This window comes from Oenanthe melanoleuca, chromosome Z, assembly GCF_029582105.1.
Source record: "Oenanthe melanoleuca isolate GR-GAL-2019-014 chromosome Z, OMel1.0, whole genome shotgun sequence".
NCBI lineage: Eukaryota > Metazoa > Chordata > Aves > Passeriformes > Muscicapidae > Oenanthe > Oenanthe melanoleuca.
Window position 1 is genome coordinate 49,462,318 of NC_079362.1, and position 15,121 is coordinate 49,477,438.

Below are 15,121 nucleotides of genomic sequence, written 5' to 3' on the forward strand. Positions count from 1 at the left end.
TGTCTTTATGCAGCCATCTAGCAAATAGCTCCAGAAACAAGAACTGCCATCTTCATCACTTTCAACACAATTTCAAATCACATGACTGAACCCTTGCTCACAGCTGCAAGATGCTCACATTGGAAACTGCTGGTATTATACCTGGCTGCAACAAATAAATTGATTTTTAACAAATTCATTTTAGAGACAATAAATTCCTTCTTTTTTTTTTTTTTTTTTTTTTGCAATTATGTGAAACAATTTTTATCAAATTAGTACATCAAGTGTGTAAACCACAGAATCAAAATCTTCCTATTTCTTAGTAACTGCCTCTCCCTAAACTGTAGTAAGTCTCCTGCCTTTGGAAAGAGAATAATTTCTAGAGGATGACTATGATTTAAAGATGAAATAAGTAAACATATACCTCTCCCAACAAATTATTTTTAATTATAAACTTTCTGCCTGAAACTTTATATATAGTCCCTGTGTTTGGTACAATGAAAAAAATACCACAATAAAAAAACAAAACAAAAAAAACAAACAAAAAAAACAAAACCAAAACAAAACAAAACAAAAAAAAACAAAAAAAAAAAACAAAAAAACAAAAAAAAAAAAACAAAAAAAAAAAAAACAAACACAAACATGTGGTTGTTTTGGGACAAGTTCTGGCACAAGTTCTTGGCCAAACATAATGCTGTGCCTTTTCCAGCATTTCTGAAATTTCTGATTACAGAGGTAAATTCTGATTACAGAATCCACCATCTCTTTTGGAAATTTTTTCTCTCTAATGAAGGTAATCACCTACATAATATATTCATGCAGTTATTATAAAATGTTTTCTTTCATACAAATTTCTAAAAGAGATAAAAAAGAGTTTTGGGCAAACTGACATTTCAGACCAAAGATTAAATAAAGAAGAAAAACTGTCAAAGTGAGATTCAGTAGTCATATTTGAAGACGACACACATTAGCATACGACATCCATCCAAAATGAAAATTTCATTACTAGACAGTATAAATGTATTTCACATGTTCTTACTAATACATAGTCACAAAGCAGTTAGCTAAACTGAAAGACATTCAACTTTTGCAGACCATGCAAAGACTTTACTGCTGCTAAAATTTCACAGTGTGTTTATTGAATTACCAGGACCTTACATTTTCAGAATGGGACCTCTAAACCAAACTTACCAAAATTATATTTGTGCTCACAAAGTCAGCACATGTGGAAAAGGACAGAAATGTCTGTTTTTAATCACAGCAACTGAAGATCTTTCTGGGTAGCACAGTCCCTCTCTTTCTAGATAACCACAGCTGATATAATGTAGGGCTGCAATTTTTCTGGCACTTCAAAAGCTCATTCCAGAGATGCAACAAAACTGATCTCAGATAGAACAGACATAAATGAGTCATTTATAGAGGTTACTATTCACACTCACTGTACTTTAAACAATTTTTTCTCTTTCTTTGTTTTTACTGTTAACTGGTTCTCAGATACCAAGACTAATACTACTGCAGTGTGAGCATGCATTAGCTGTCCAGCTGGTGTTAAACTAGCATTGGTTTGGTTTTTTCCAAGTTTTACTCAAAACCAATGTCAAACTCTAACAGAGGTGTAAAAAAATTAGCAAAAAAAAGATAACTAATTTCTACTTACTCTCTTCTCCACAGACGCAGACTCCATAATTTAACACCAGATGTTTGTAAGAAAGCTGGCTCATCATACTTGCTGCTTCAAAAAAGGACTTTTTGGAAAGAGAGAAATATCAATAAAGAAAATATATCAGTAAAAACAAAGTCCCAAAATTCTAATAAATTTACCAAAACCATTTTAAAAATATTTCAACTACCTCTTTGCAAAGATCCCATGTAACATATTTTATATTGTTTGTTGTTGGTTTGTGTTTGGCAACTGTTTCTTGTTTGGTTGGTTTTTGCTTCAATTTTTGGGTTGTGGAAATTTTCTTTTTCTAAATAACTAGTAGTACACATTCCAGATAGGTTAACAACCTCTTTTTCCTGGGGCAAGTGTATCTCAACATTTTCTTTTTTTTTTTTCAGTATCAATGACGTAGATAAAGTAAACTGAAGACTAATTAATCATATACTATTCACTTTCTAATTTATTCTGCCATGATGTGCTATTCAGTTTCAAATTTATTTCTTTGCAGCACATTAAGTTAAAGGACAAAAAGTATTATGTCATTCATTCACTACTGCAAGACCTTTTCCAACTCTGTCAGGAAAGTTTTGAATGCTTTTATTGCATTCTTTAGTTTTTTATTCCATTCAGTAGCGTCTCCACCTACACTTGCTTTTGTACTGATTATTCACCCAACAAAGTGAAGTGAAAACAAGAACATTTTCCTTTAGGTAACTATATTTTTATTTCTATATTCTGACTTTTTAGCAACTGATTCATACTTAACTTTAGAATATAAATGCATTACCCATGCTATCAAAATTATAATTTTTAAAAATGTCTTCAATAGTTCAGACCTACACTGCTTATGAATACCAATCATCTGAAATCCTCCTTTTTTCCTTCCATTTTCATATAGAGTTATCTTAAATAATTGAAAAGTTCACAAAATAGTGTACTGGTCTTGGCTTGCTGTAACATAGCTAGATATTAGAAATCGAATAAATTACATATATAGACAGTAATCAGTATATAAAGTTACATTACTATAATAAACACTACCACATCTTGTGAAAGTTTTTAAAATTAAATTCTCACATACACAGTCTCAGACTTGATTGCTCTACCAGATTACTAGTTTTTGCACAAAAACATTTCAAGTCTGCTAAAAGCTTCCCTCAAAAAGTGAGAAGGTGCAGTGATTATGGATGCATCCATGTATGGCAAAATTTTTCCATACATAAATACTTCTGATTACTTGATTTTACTGGAAAATCTGAAGACAGTGTACCCAGAGGAAGTACTTTTCCATAAATGGTGTTCCCTTGTTTGTAAACAATGAATTTACTGGTTAAGACAATCCTGTGGCCATACCACCCCTCCCCTGGTACTTCAGTTGTATAAATGACCTGTTGTCCAGTTCTCAGTAGGTAGCTCTGGATTCTCTTACAGATGGTGGAAGTAGGGGAAATAAAGTACATAGGTGTACTTACCAAAGCCAGTCTCAAATCCATATTCCTGTGTCACAATTCTAAGGAAAAGCTTGATTCAACACACAACTCTCTACCATATACTCATTTATGAAGTAAATGGGTAATGCTCAAGAAAAGAAGAAGAGTAATGCCCAACATAGCATGGACAAATGTTATACAGCAGTAAACAATCACACCAACCTCAGAGTAGTTTCTGTGCACTTTATCCAGCACCTTTAAAAGAACTTCAGTTTGATGGAGCTGGCCATAGTCTCCCACTTCTTTCCTTATACCTTTGAAAATCTTAGTAAATGTGCCCTGTCCAAGACTCTCCTCCTAAAAGGAAGGAAGGATACAGATAGAAAAAGCATATCAAAAATATCTGCCTGTTTTAAAATACATCTTAAAAAAAACACCCCTGCATAAGCATATGCAAGTCTTTAGAGGTGTGCTGGCAGTAGAGTCCAGCCGAGAAAGAAAGGATCAGAAACATCTTAAATTTTTGCTTGTTTTTTGTTGTCTACTCAACTTGCTACAAGAACCAGAGAGGAAGCAATTCCATTAAATATGTATTTAGACGTCTCTAGAACCAAATAACTGCTAATGCAGTCAAAAGGATGCTTCTTAATGATAAAAAAATAGTTATTTGCATTACTGGAAAATAAAATAAATTCTTGTCCACAACTCTAAGGAAAGATTTCAGCAAAATCTCCTACCTCAGATAAGATTCTTTCAAACACATACAGAGGTTTTTAAAACCTGGAACATATTAAACCCAACATCTGCAGTGGAAAAAGCTAACAGACTTACGAATATCAAGTCCTCATTACGGATTTTGTGAAAGACCATCTGATTAACATTATTGTGTCTCTGCAGCATAGGTGATGAGGGTACATCAGAAACGCTGTTGCTTCTGAAGACTAGGAGATTTGATTTATCTAGGAGAAGAAAGAAGGAAAAGAAAACCACAGTAAATATGCAAAATATAAAATTAAACCAATATAGTTTCAGAAGGATTATTAATTAGAGACTTCTAATTCAACACAAAAAGAAGATATCACATTGAGATCAGTGTGTTTAAAAAGCCACAGAGTATTTAATTTAAATCAAAGTCTGATATTTTCTAACCAGCAAAATCATATAGATTGACTAATGAGTTTTATGTTTTTTAAGTATTCCTACTTCTGATAAACACTCTGAAAATATTCCTACCTCCTTTCACATTTTAACTGCTGCACTATTTGTAATAACAACTGGGAATGGAAAAGGGGATGTAAATTACCTTCTTTTATAATACAAAGTAGAACAAGTCTAATACTAAAACTAAATCTGAAAAGTATGTCTTTGTAAGTATCTGCTCACATCCATTATTATATTTATTCAATAATTTATCATTCTCATGCATATACATTTTTTATTTCAATGGAACAATGTTAAAAAATTATTCTCTATAATGAGCATACATATTACTTGTTGCATCTTTTATAAGGTTTTGGATCCGCTGGATATTTTCAATCAAATTTGAGAGAAGTAAAAGTTTTATCATAGACTCTTGTTCTGGCAAGTTTCTACTTAAATAGGAACTTTGATAGAGACAAAGACTAATATTAACTGCACATAGTACTGCTTAGGGCAGATATTCAAAGATTTCATAAAGGAGAAAGATATGAATATCAAAAATAGGCAAAAAAATTAAATGCTAATTCAAGAAAAATCCACTCGTCAGGGAGAAGCTCTATTCCATGTGTATTTTTTCACTGTTAAAAAGGAGCTGAAGGCTTGGCATAACTCAGCTAAGATAACAATGACAGAAATTCACTGATATTGTGGGTTCCATTGCCTATGGAAGTATTCCCAGTGATAAATTTCGTAGCTCCTTCCTTCTCAAGACATGAAAACACTTGATATAAAAAGAAATGCTGTTGCAGACAATCCACTGAAATCAAGAAATCAATTTTGCTCTAATCATGAAACTGGCTACCATGATTACTTCTGAAAGACTATCTTAAACCAAATTACAATTCGGCAGACACTGGAACTGAAAAACTATGACTAAGAAGATGAATAAGTAGGTCAGTGAAATTTAAAAAAAATCCACACATATGTCACAGAATCAGAGAATATTCTGAGTTGGAGGGGACCTGCAAGGATTATCAAGTCCAAATCCTGCCCTGCACAAGACCATCCACAAGAGCCACACCATGTGCCTGAGAGCATTGTCCAAGCACTTCCTGAATTCTCTCAGTTTGGTGCTGTGACCACTGCCCTGGGGAGCCTCTTCCAGCACTCAGCCACTGTCTGGGTGAAAAAGCTTTTTCCAGTGTCCAACCTAACCTCCACTTACACAAATGCAGGCCATTCTCTTGAGTCCTGTCACTGGTCACCACAGAGAAGAGATCAATGCCTGTCCCTTCCCTTCCCCTCATGAGGAAGATGTAGACTGCAGTGAGGTCTCTTCTCAGTCTCCTCCACACTGAACAGACTAAGTGACCTCAGCTAGTCTTCATACGGTTTCTACTCCAAACCCTTCACCATCCTCAAAACCCTCTTTGGACACTTCCCAATAGTTTTATCTCTCTCTTACCCTGTGGCACCCAGAGGTGCCCCCAGCACTGGAGGTGAGGCTGCCCCAGTGCAGAGCAGAGCAGAGCAGGACAATCCCCTCCCTTGCCTGGCTGGTGATGCTGTGCCTGATGCTCCTCAGGACACAGGTGGCCCTCCTGGCTGCCAGGGCACTGCTGACCCATGTTCAACTTGTCACAGACCAGGAACCCCAGGTCCCTCTCTGTGGCACTGCTTTCCAGCATCTCATTCCCCAGTCTGTCTGTACATCCAGGGCTGCCCCACCCCAGATGGAGAATCTGACATCTTCCTTGTTAAACTTCATGTGGTTGGTGATTGCCCCATTCTCTAATTTGCTGAGGTTTCTCTAAGGGGCCTCCCTGCCTTCAAGGGAACCAACAGGTCCTCCCAGTTTTGTATCATGCAGCTATGTGAAAGTCATTTAGTATTAATTTATTTTTAAGCCTTTAATCTAGAAGTTAGAAAACTTTCTGCTTAGAAATAATCTTTCTCTTACCTTTTGGTTTTGGAGGACAGCATTTGACGAACTGGAAAATTATGCTGTCTGAACGGACAGTTTCTGTCTGGTAACAGGTCAAGAGATCCTTAAGATTACTGAAACTTCTCTTGGTTCCACTAAGATTATATTCTCCGTTCTCATTCTTCGTAATTAAGCAGTGCTTATAATCTGTAGTACTGTCACGCTGCAGAAAATTTTTCCATTAAAAACTAAATTGATTAACATTTAATATTTGAAAGCTTATTTAAATGTACAGCACTCTACTAATTAAAGAAAGGATGCTTCAGGAAAATATGATCATAATTTGTTGTTTTGTTCTCAATATGTAATATTGATTCTGAGAAAACGTGACTCTTCTCCCATCACTGGAAGTAGCATGTTGATGCTAGAGAAAAACAAATGTTAATGAAATCAGAAAAGATGGAGCTGAGAAAATAGATAATGGATCCTAGGAAAAATCCTTCAGAGCCATTAATGAAAGCTTATTCACCCTGACATAGGGTTACAGCAAAACAAAATTTTGTTGGAAGCAATAGCCCTGATATGCCACGTTTGTTTGGTAGGCATTTGGAGATCTCAGCTATAGTTCTGCTTTCCTGTTATTTCCAGCACAGTTCTAAGAAATTACTTCCTAATACATATTTTAAATATGCACTGAATTATTTTCACAATGACTCTTGAAAAGATACCATTAAACATTTTTAAACAAGATGATCTCTTATTAGTGCTTTTGTGGTCCCGTATCTCATTGCTACAGCAAATGTTACAACAAATTCTGAATATAAAAAATCCTTCCAATGACTTGCACAAGACTCAGAAAAAGAAAAAAAACATTGTGGCAAAATCACTTAAAGGCAATAGTAGTCTTCTCTCACAAGCTTCACTCTCAACTTTGCCTGCCTAAGCTTGTTCAGGAACTGATTTCTTTGTCTACAAAATTCCCTACCAAACATACTTCATTAACTGGACATAACATTTCTCACATCAGCACTACTTGGTCATTTTCAGAGATGTACCTATCTCTGACAGTATAAGCAAACTTGCTAGCTTGCTATACACCAGCAGGAAAATTCATGTATTACCTTTCCTAGCTAAAAACACAAAGGCTGCTCTGCTAATGTAATTCAAGAGAAATCCATTCTTGAAACAAGATCACACAATTATTTAACAGCAATATTAAAGCATTTCATTATCACTAGCTGCAATGTCAGAGAGAAGAGGTACATCTGGTTCCCTGGCTGCATGAGAACTGCATGCCTTTCCAGGGTGGCTTTCTCTCTAGCTAACAACAACTATACCCAGGAGATTTGTGTTGATGTAACAGCTGCCAAAGGGCTGGCCCTGACAAAGGGGATGGGGACAGAACCCAAACCCAGAGGAACTTGTGAAGGAGACACTCTTAGATCTTCAAAGGCTGTACACTCAATCCCATGAAGCCCCACTTCTGAGGGGGGAAGAGGTGTGTGGAAAACCCAGAGAAAAAACCCAACTAAAAACCTCGAAACTTGAAGGAAAAAAAAAAAAAAAAAAAAGTAGAAAACCCATTAAATTGCTCCATCTCCCAAAAATTTATCACAGTCCCAAGATCTATGTCACTATCTCCAGAACACTGAATCTGTCTTCCCTCAGCCTGTCTTGGTCTCCAAGGCATGTGGTATGTGCATTAGCAATTCTGTACCAACTCTGATGTTTCTCACAAGGCCCTGAAAGTTGGCCCATCTGACAAAAATAGCTATAGAATATATATATCAGACAAACATTCTGGAGGGAAATAATAATAATTCAGAGTAATTCAGAATAATTTACTGAACATCTCAGGCTCCATGTTATATCACAGCAAAAAATTAAATAGACACTAAGATAGAATACAAACCTCTATAGCAAAGGTAAGGAAGTATTTTTTAAAATCTTTAGGACTGCAGCGAAGGACATAGAAACCGGTCTGATTACCTGCTTTCTTCAGTTTACTGATAGCAAAGTCCATGCTGCAGTAAAAAGAGAATGTTTAAATTGCATAACTGCAAAATTCAGAGATATAAGAGGTTGAGCAATGAGCAGTATCAACAAATATCTAATAGAACAACAACTACAGTTTGTACAGCTTTTTAAAGTTAATCTCTTTGCTCTTTATTTTAAAATAGATAGGATGGTTGTTTATGTAGAGAGCAGGATACCAACATTTTTTAATACTAAACCATCACAATTATTTACTCAATAAGAAATGTTAAGGCTAAAAATGTATATTCCCTGCAGCTTATAATATGATTTTCAGCATGCATTATGAAAGAAGCTATAATAAAATTGCCTAACAAATAAGCTTAAATTAGCCAAACATTTGTGTGGGTGAGAAAGGTGGGTTTAACAGGAAAATGGCTAACAGGACAAAAGAGCTGAAATAAAATAGCATTCATTATTATAAGAATGAATTTCCTCTTAAACAAGCTAACTCAATATTTCTATCCATATCAAGGAATGATCTTTCCACTTGACCTTTATAACATGTCAAGAAGGCACTGTATTTTACAAAGTGAAAAATAAGAGGAAGAATATAAAGCATTTTATGTTACATAAACATAACAACAACAAAAAACATTTTAAGATACCTATCACAGTTCACAGACAACTAAAGCTTATCTTCCAAAAATTATACCCAATTTTCATATTACTAAAAAAAAAAATACTTACAAAATTGGCCCATGACAATTGCTTTGGATATTTTCAAGAACTGATGGTGGTGCTACTTCTTTACAGAGATAATGATGGGCATCCGCTGTTAATCTGTAATATCCATCAATTAATGATACAAAGGAGAGAGCTTCTCTTAATGACTGAAATTCAGCCTCCTGTTCAATTGCCAGAGAACAATGCAGGGCAGGGAGGGAGAGAGAATTTCCATTTTTAATAGGCAACAAAAAATTCTGGGATATGCTAATGCCATAAAAGATATGCATATCTGAACACATTAAAGACATGAATAAAAGCAGATTTTTACTGATGTTTATATATTCTACCTTCTTGTTATCATTCAACACTTGACAGAAACCTTCAGTGTTCAAAATCAAATCCAAAACGAACAAAACTGAGAAGCTGTGGAGCCCTTATCCCTGGAACACGCTTTTGAACAATCTGCTCTAATGGACTATGGCCTGGCCCATGATGGGGGTGTTGGAACCAGATGATCTTTAAGGCCCCTCCCAACTCCAATCATTTCATGATTTTATGAAACCTGCCATTAAAAAAACAAACCCTTAGTCTAAATAGATGAAACAGCAGAGGAATGCCAATACGAAAGAGCATTTGAAAGGCAAAAACTAGTAGATACAACTCAGCATGCAGACACGGCCAATACAGTGTTGTTTTCTTCCCTAAAGCAAAGCCTTCACTTCTCAAAGAGATTGTATGTCTGCCTTCAAGTAGAAAAGAAAAATCCTCAGGAAAATACCCGCCTGAAAACTTTACTAGTCGGCAAAAACAGACATCCTGAGGTGGATCATAGACAGGAGATGACCTTTTACTACTATGAAGACAGGTACACCAGACAGGAGCAGGGAGAAAAATGGTGTGGTCAAAGGAAAATGGGTATGAAAGAGGTCTTATGCACAGTATGATTAACAGATAAAATCAGGGCAAAATTAAATTAATCCGCAACAATATACTTATTGCTGCAAATAAAACAAAAATAGAGAAGCATTTTCTGGGTCACTCAAGGTTTTATTCAGTAGTGTAACCCAACAGAACAGGCTTTAGTATGCATTTGCCTGTGACACTGGAGACATACCTAATAGCTGAACATAATTATTTGGCAACTTCTTTGCTAGAGAGCAATAAAAAGAGCTGGTAGTTTTGAGTAAGTGTTTAGAGTCCTCAAATTCCTTTTTAAGAGGGCCTGGAAACAACTGCAGCCCATGGTGCAGACCATGGTGAGGCACCTATGCCTCTTTAGCCCACGGTACAGCAGAGATCACCCTGCAGCCCGTGAAGAACGTCACAGAAGAGGGATGTGCCTCAAGGAGGCTGTGAGCCCATGGGAAGCCTACACTGAAACATGCATGTTGGCAGGACTTGTGGCCCCATGAACCACTATGGAGCAGTCTGTTCCTGGAGAACTGCACTTCATGGAAGGAACCAACAACGGAGCAGTTAATGAAGAACTGCAGCCTGTGGAAACAATTTGTGTTGGAGACGTTTATGGAGGACTGTCCACCATAGGAGGGATACCTTGCTGGAGCAGGGGATGAGTTGAGGAAGACTGAGAGGTAAAGACAGCACGAGATGAACTGACCACACCTCCCATTCCCAATCCTCTGCACTGATGAGGAGATGAAGATAAAGGACAGGGAATAAAGTTGGCCCACGAAGAAGGAAAGAGGGGTGGGAAAAATGTTTTTAAGGGTTTTTTTTTCTGATTACTCTACACTGAATTGATTGGCAACAAATTCAATTTATTTCCCTGAGTCAATTCATGTCCATGATGGTTAATAGGTGAGTGATATCTATCCTTATCTTGACCCACAAGCCTTTCACTATATTTTCCCTCCTCTGTTGAGCTGAAGAGGGGTGCAATTAGAACAGGTTTGGTGGGCACAGGTTTGGTGCCCAGCTAGGGTCAGCCCACCCCACAACTCCATGACTGTTAAACCTGCCAGAAAGCCTGATTCAAGTGTGAGGTTGTAGTTCAAGTAAAAAGACTTTTTACATTTGTGTATAAAATACTTTAAGATCTTCTTCAAAGAATTGTACACAGTAAAAGCAATAACATTAATTTTGTCCTGGTACTTATTTTGTATCATCATTCTTCAGAGCATTTTGAAGCCTTTTTCAATGTGTTGGTCTCTAGCAGACAGCTTATCAGGACACCATGGAAACAGCACACTTGAGAACTGAAACCATGGACTAAGGTTTAAGACTAATAAACAAAAGAATCAATCTGTGTACCAGAAATTTTCCTCAGATATAAATATCTATTTCTATTTCATTTCAAGTGCACAGCTTTGAATGCAGAAGACATTTAGTGTTCTGATACACCCCTTACACTGCTGATATGTGTTTAGTTTTATCTCATGCTTAATTAACATAGTCATGGCTTATTTAATACTATGCATACACAATTACACAGTCTGCTCAAAGCAGTATCTATTTGAAACAACAGTAACAAAAGTAAACAGACCAGATTCTTGCTGTCTTGTTTGTGAATGCTGACAATTCTTCTCTCACTGGAGCCTTCTTGGCTCGCTTGTTTAATGCTGACATCAATGATATCAGGAAAATCACAGTATGTTTGTAAATCCTGCAACAAATATTTTATAATTTCAGTATAACATAAATGGCAATTAAAAAGCTTCGCCTATTTGCAGCATTGGAACTCCAACAACTCTGAATTCTTAAGCCAGCAACAAAGAGGATTATAAAACCTTAAACATGCCATTATAAGCAAAGAAAGGATTTTTTATTCGCTATGAAATCATCACTAGGAACATAAATTAAAGAACAAACAGAGATTCAGGAACCATTAACATAAATACCCAAATATGGATCTGGGCTTTTATAATCGTAGATATTTCTTCAGTTGGTAGTATTTTGTGAACAGTGGAATGTTTTGATTATTTTTTGAGAGTTTTTTTGGTTTGGCTTTGGTTTGATTTTATTTTGGTGAGTTTATTATTGGCATCCTGATTAAACCAGTTTAGAAAGCCTGTTAACAATACAAAATGTCATTACTTCATTCAGAATGATACAAGCTGCAAAATCTGTAATTGGAATGAAAAAAAAACAGAAGAAAAGGTTGTCCTCTCTGTCCTATCCACTTGTTCATCTGGTTGTTGAAAATGTAAACTTGCAAAACAAATTTCTCTACAATCTACTCGTATGTTATTACATACAAATTAATAAAAATTATTTTAAAATTCAGTATCTAAATCACAAGTCATCAGTAAAGTTTACTGGAACGAGTTATGAACATGTTTACAAACCATATTAATTCATTTGGTTTTGAAAACTACCTTTATAAATAGTTTCTTTACCATTGAAAATGTATGCAATGTCTGTCAATAACAGAATGATAATATTTTTAATTATTTAAAAATAATATGGCAATCTTTATTAAAAAATATGATTCCTTCAAAGACAACTCTTACTAAAGACTTAGTTGTCAAGCCCAAACAGCATAGTATGCATACATTTTGTACACCTAAAACTGGAAATTGCAAAATCTGACATTAATGATAGGTCCCGCCAGAGCAACTGACACTCACAGGAAAATTAGGAAAGGCAGAGGACTGATATGTAGCAACTATGAATGAGGTAACTGTCAATCTACAAATATTCTAATAACACCACACTTCAAAAAATAAGGGCATGTAATCAGATTTACTTTTTGCTAAGTATTTAAAAAACACACTAGCACATAGCATTTTTTACAAATTATTACAGCACACTGTAAAAATACAACTTTTTGTAGTTTGGTCTTGTCTGCTGTATATTATGAATCAAAACTACCAAACCAATGTGATTATTCTGAAAAACTCACATATACTCCACTTTGCCTTTCCTTTTACCTTTGGGAAAGTCCCACATTCTCAACGTACATTGCTTTGAGTTTCTATCAGGTCTTCGTAAACTCAACAAAATGAACAGTTGTGATGGGAAACCTCACACACACACAAAACAATACCAAGAAATAAAAATGCAGCAGTACGTGATTACCAGCACTTACAGGAACCATTAAGCACCTAATTCTGAACAAAGACTATATAGACTCCACAATCACACAGATGTCATTTTAAACTTGCTAACTGAGACACTGGTAGGTGTCTAACTGCATCAGGAAAGAGGTATAGGGGAATTTGCCTGTTGTTTGGAGTCCTTAGACCCCTGCTTTCAAAGAAAATTTAGGGAAATTCTGCATTTTATCTGCACCATTACATTTCCACATTTTTATATATCAAGCAGAAAAGTATTACACAACTTTTTTCTAGTATTTCAATAAAATCCAGTTTTAAAGCCTTGTACTGTTTCAGTCAATATATTTCTGTGGTCCTCAGCAATACGGGAGTTGTATCATTATTGTGAAGTAAAATTTGCTTACCAAATTTGCTTGAGGTAAATCAGAACTTCTAAAACAAGCTTACTACTCTGCTCCATCACAAACTACACAGTTATTAAGTAACTTTTAAAAATTACCTGCTCTCCAAGTGTCTCACAGTCTTTAAGTTTTCCTCTTGAACACTGAATTCCACCATTTCCAGTTATTACAACGGTTGCAAAACTTTCCTCTCCAGAAGGACCTCCACCAGGTTCTTTTACTTCAAAAACCTCTGAATAGAAGGCAGGCTGAAGGGTTTCCAGATTTATGAGATACTTAAGTTTCAAGTTTCTGGCAGTAGCTTTGCATTGGCCAAACTGTTGTATAAATTTGCGGAACCTGTACCTTATTCTTTTTCGTGTCAAAATGTGGTAGTCTTGGATTTTTGCTCGCACACACTTAGGTAAAAACATTTTGTAGCTGTGAATACATAACCAGACAAAAAAGCTACTAATTTTATCCATTAAATCCAGCAAAGATAATTAGTTCTGTGCTAAGCAAGTCAACATTGAAAACACCTTTTCCTCTAAAAGTACCATTATTTTTTCAACTCTAGGATATCAAACATGCTTTCTTAGATCTGTAGTATGTTCTTTCAAATAGAGCCCCATTTTCTGTGCTAAACAAGTCAAAATTGAAAACACCTTTTCCTCCAAATGTTCCACTATTTTTTCAATGCTAGGATAACAAAGATCCTTTCTTAGATCTGTAGTATGTTCTTTCAAATAAAACCCCCTGTTTTCTTACATTCTCCATTTTTTCCTTCACTCAATTGCAACATAAACTACGTAATGCATTTTCCATAAATTCAAAGATTCAAAGTTAAGTTCTGGTGAGGCAGCAGAAGTTAGAAAATTGCTTTGTTTGGTGCAGAAGTTGTAAAGAGGATACTGCATGGCAACTACATGGATAAAGGACAGATTTCATGGCTGAAAACACGGGTGGTTGAATACAACTGTGGTCAGCTGTCACTGAAGTTCCTATGTCAGGGACAGAACTAACTCAGGTGGAGAAGAAACTGATAGGATTGATACACCCAAGTGAGTTGATGAACTCAAGAAAGTTTAGCAGAGACCTGCCCAAGATGGTTAAAAGCCTGGAGCACATGACAGGACAGAAGAGGCAATGAGAGCTTGATTTGTTCAGCTTGGAGAAAAGAAGGCTCAAGTATGGTGTTCTGCTAATTGTCATCTAATAATGTGAAAGGACAAGAGAGAATTATCAGTATCACAGAGGAGACTGATTAGGTACAGAAAAAAAATCTTTCACAATGACCATGGTCATGCAGAAGACACAGCTGAGATAAAGGGGAATCTCCACATCTGGACATTTTCAGAACTTGACTTGATGAGGCCCTAAGTAACCTCATGCAACTTTGAATTTGGCCTGACAGGAACAGGGGCTTGGATCTGATGACATCCAGAAGGTGTCTCACTCAAAATTATTGCTTATATATTTTCTCAGATAAGAAGCTGCTGCCTTACCCTTCATTAAGAGAGTCAAATCCATGTATCCAAATCATGAATGGCCATCACGACACAAATTTTTCTATTAATTTCTAGTTTACATAATAGGTAAAATTACGTTAGAATACATCAACTGCCAGGAGCTAAAGACCTCCTCCTAACTACTGTCTAAAAATACATCCTTTAGGCATTAGGTACACATGAAACAGTTACAAAATACAGAATCACCTGACTGAATTGTAAATAGCCATTGGGGTTTGGTCCTTTTCTTTGGCCACTCTCATCATATCTAGAACAGCCATTCCAAGGCATTCTTCTTGTGTTTCATGAGTAACAGGCATCTGTACCCATCCATCCAAAAAATCAGCTCGCCACTGAGAAAGAATACAAGAAAGCAAA

General features: G+C 35.9%; 1 protein-coding gene across 5 annotated transcripts in view; it reads right to left on the reverse strand.

Moving 5' to 3' along the window:
- JAK2 (Janus kinase 2) overlaps positions 1–15,121 on the reverse strand; it is an 85,801-nt gene that overhangs the window by 21,022 nt on the left and 49,658 nt on the right. For all 5 annotated transcript variants that reach the window (XM_056513193.1, XM_056513195.1, XM_056513192.1 and 2 more), the window contains 9 exons: positions 14,951–15,096; positions 13,355–13,676; positions 11,343–11,462; positions 8,861–9,018; positions 8,049–8,160; positions 6,173–6,359; positions 3,904–4,031; positions 3,295–3,429; positions 1,637–1,724 (listed from right to left, as the gene is read on the reverse strand). In XM_056513193.1, coding sequence (XP_056369168.1) covers positions 1,637–1,724; positions 3,295–3,429; positions 3,904–4,031; positions 6,173–6,359; positions 8,049–8,160; positions 8,861–9,018; positions 11,343–11,462; positions 13,355–13,676; positions 14,951–15,096 — 1,396 coding nt within the window. The remainder of the gene's footprint in view (positions 1–1,636; positions 1,725–3,294; positions 3,430–3,903; positions 4,032–6,172; positions 6,360–8,048; positions 8,161–8,860; positions 9,019–11,342; positions 11,463–13,354; positions 13,677–14,950; positions 15,097–15,121) is intronic.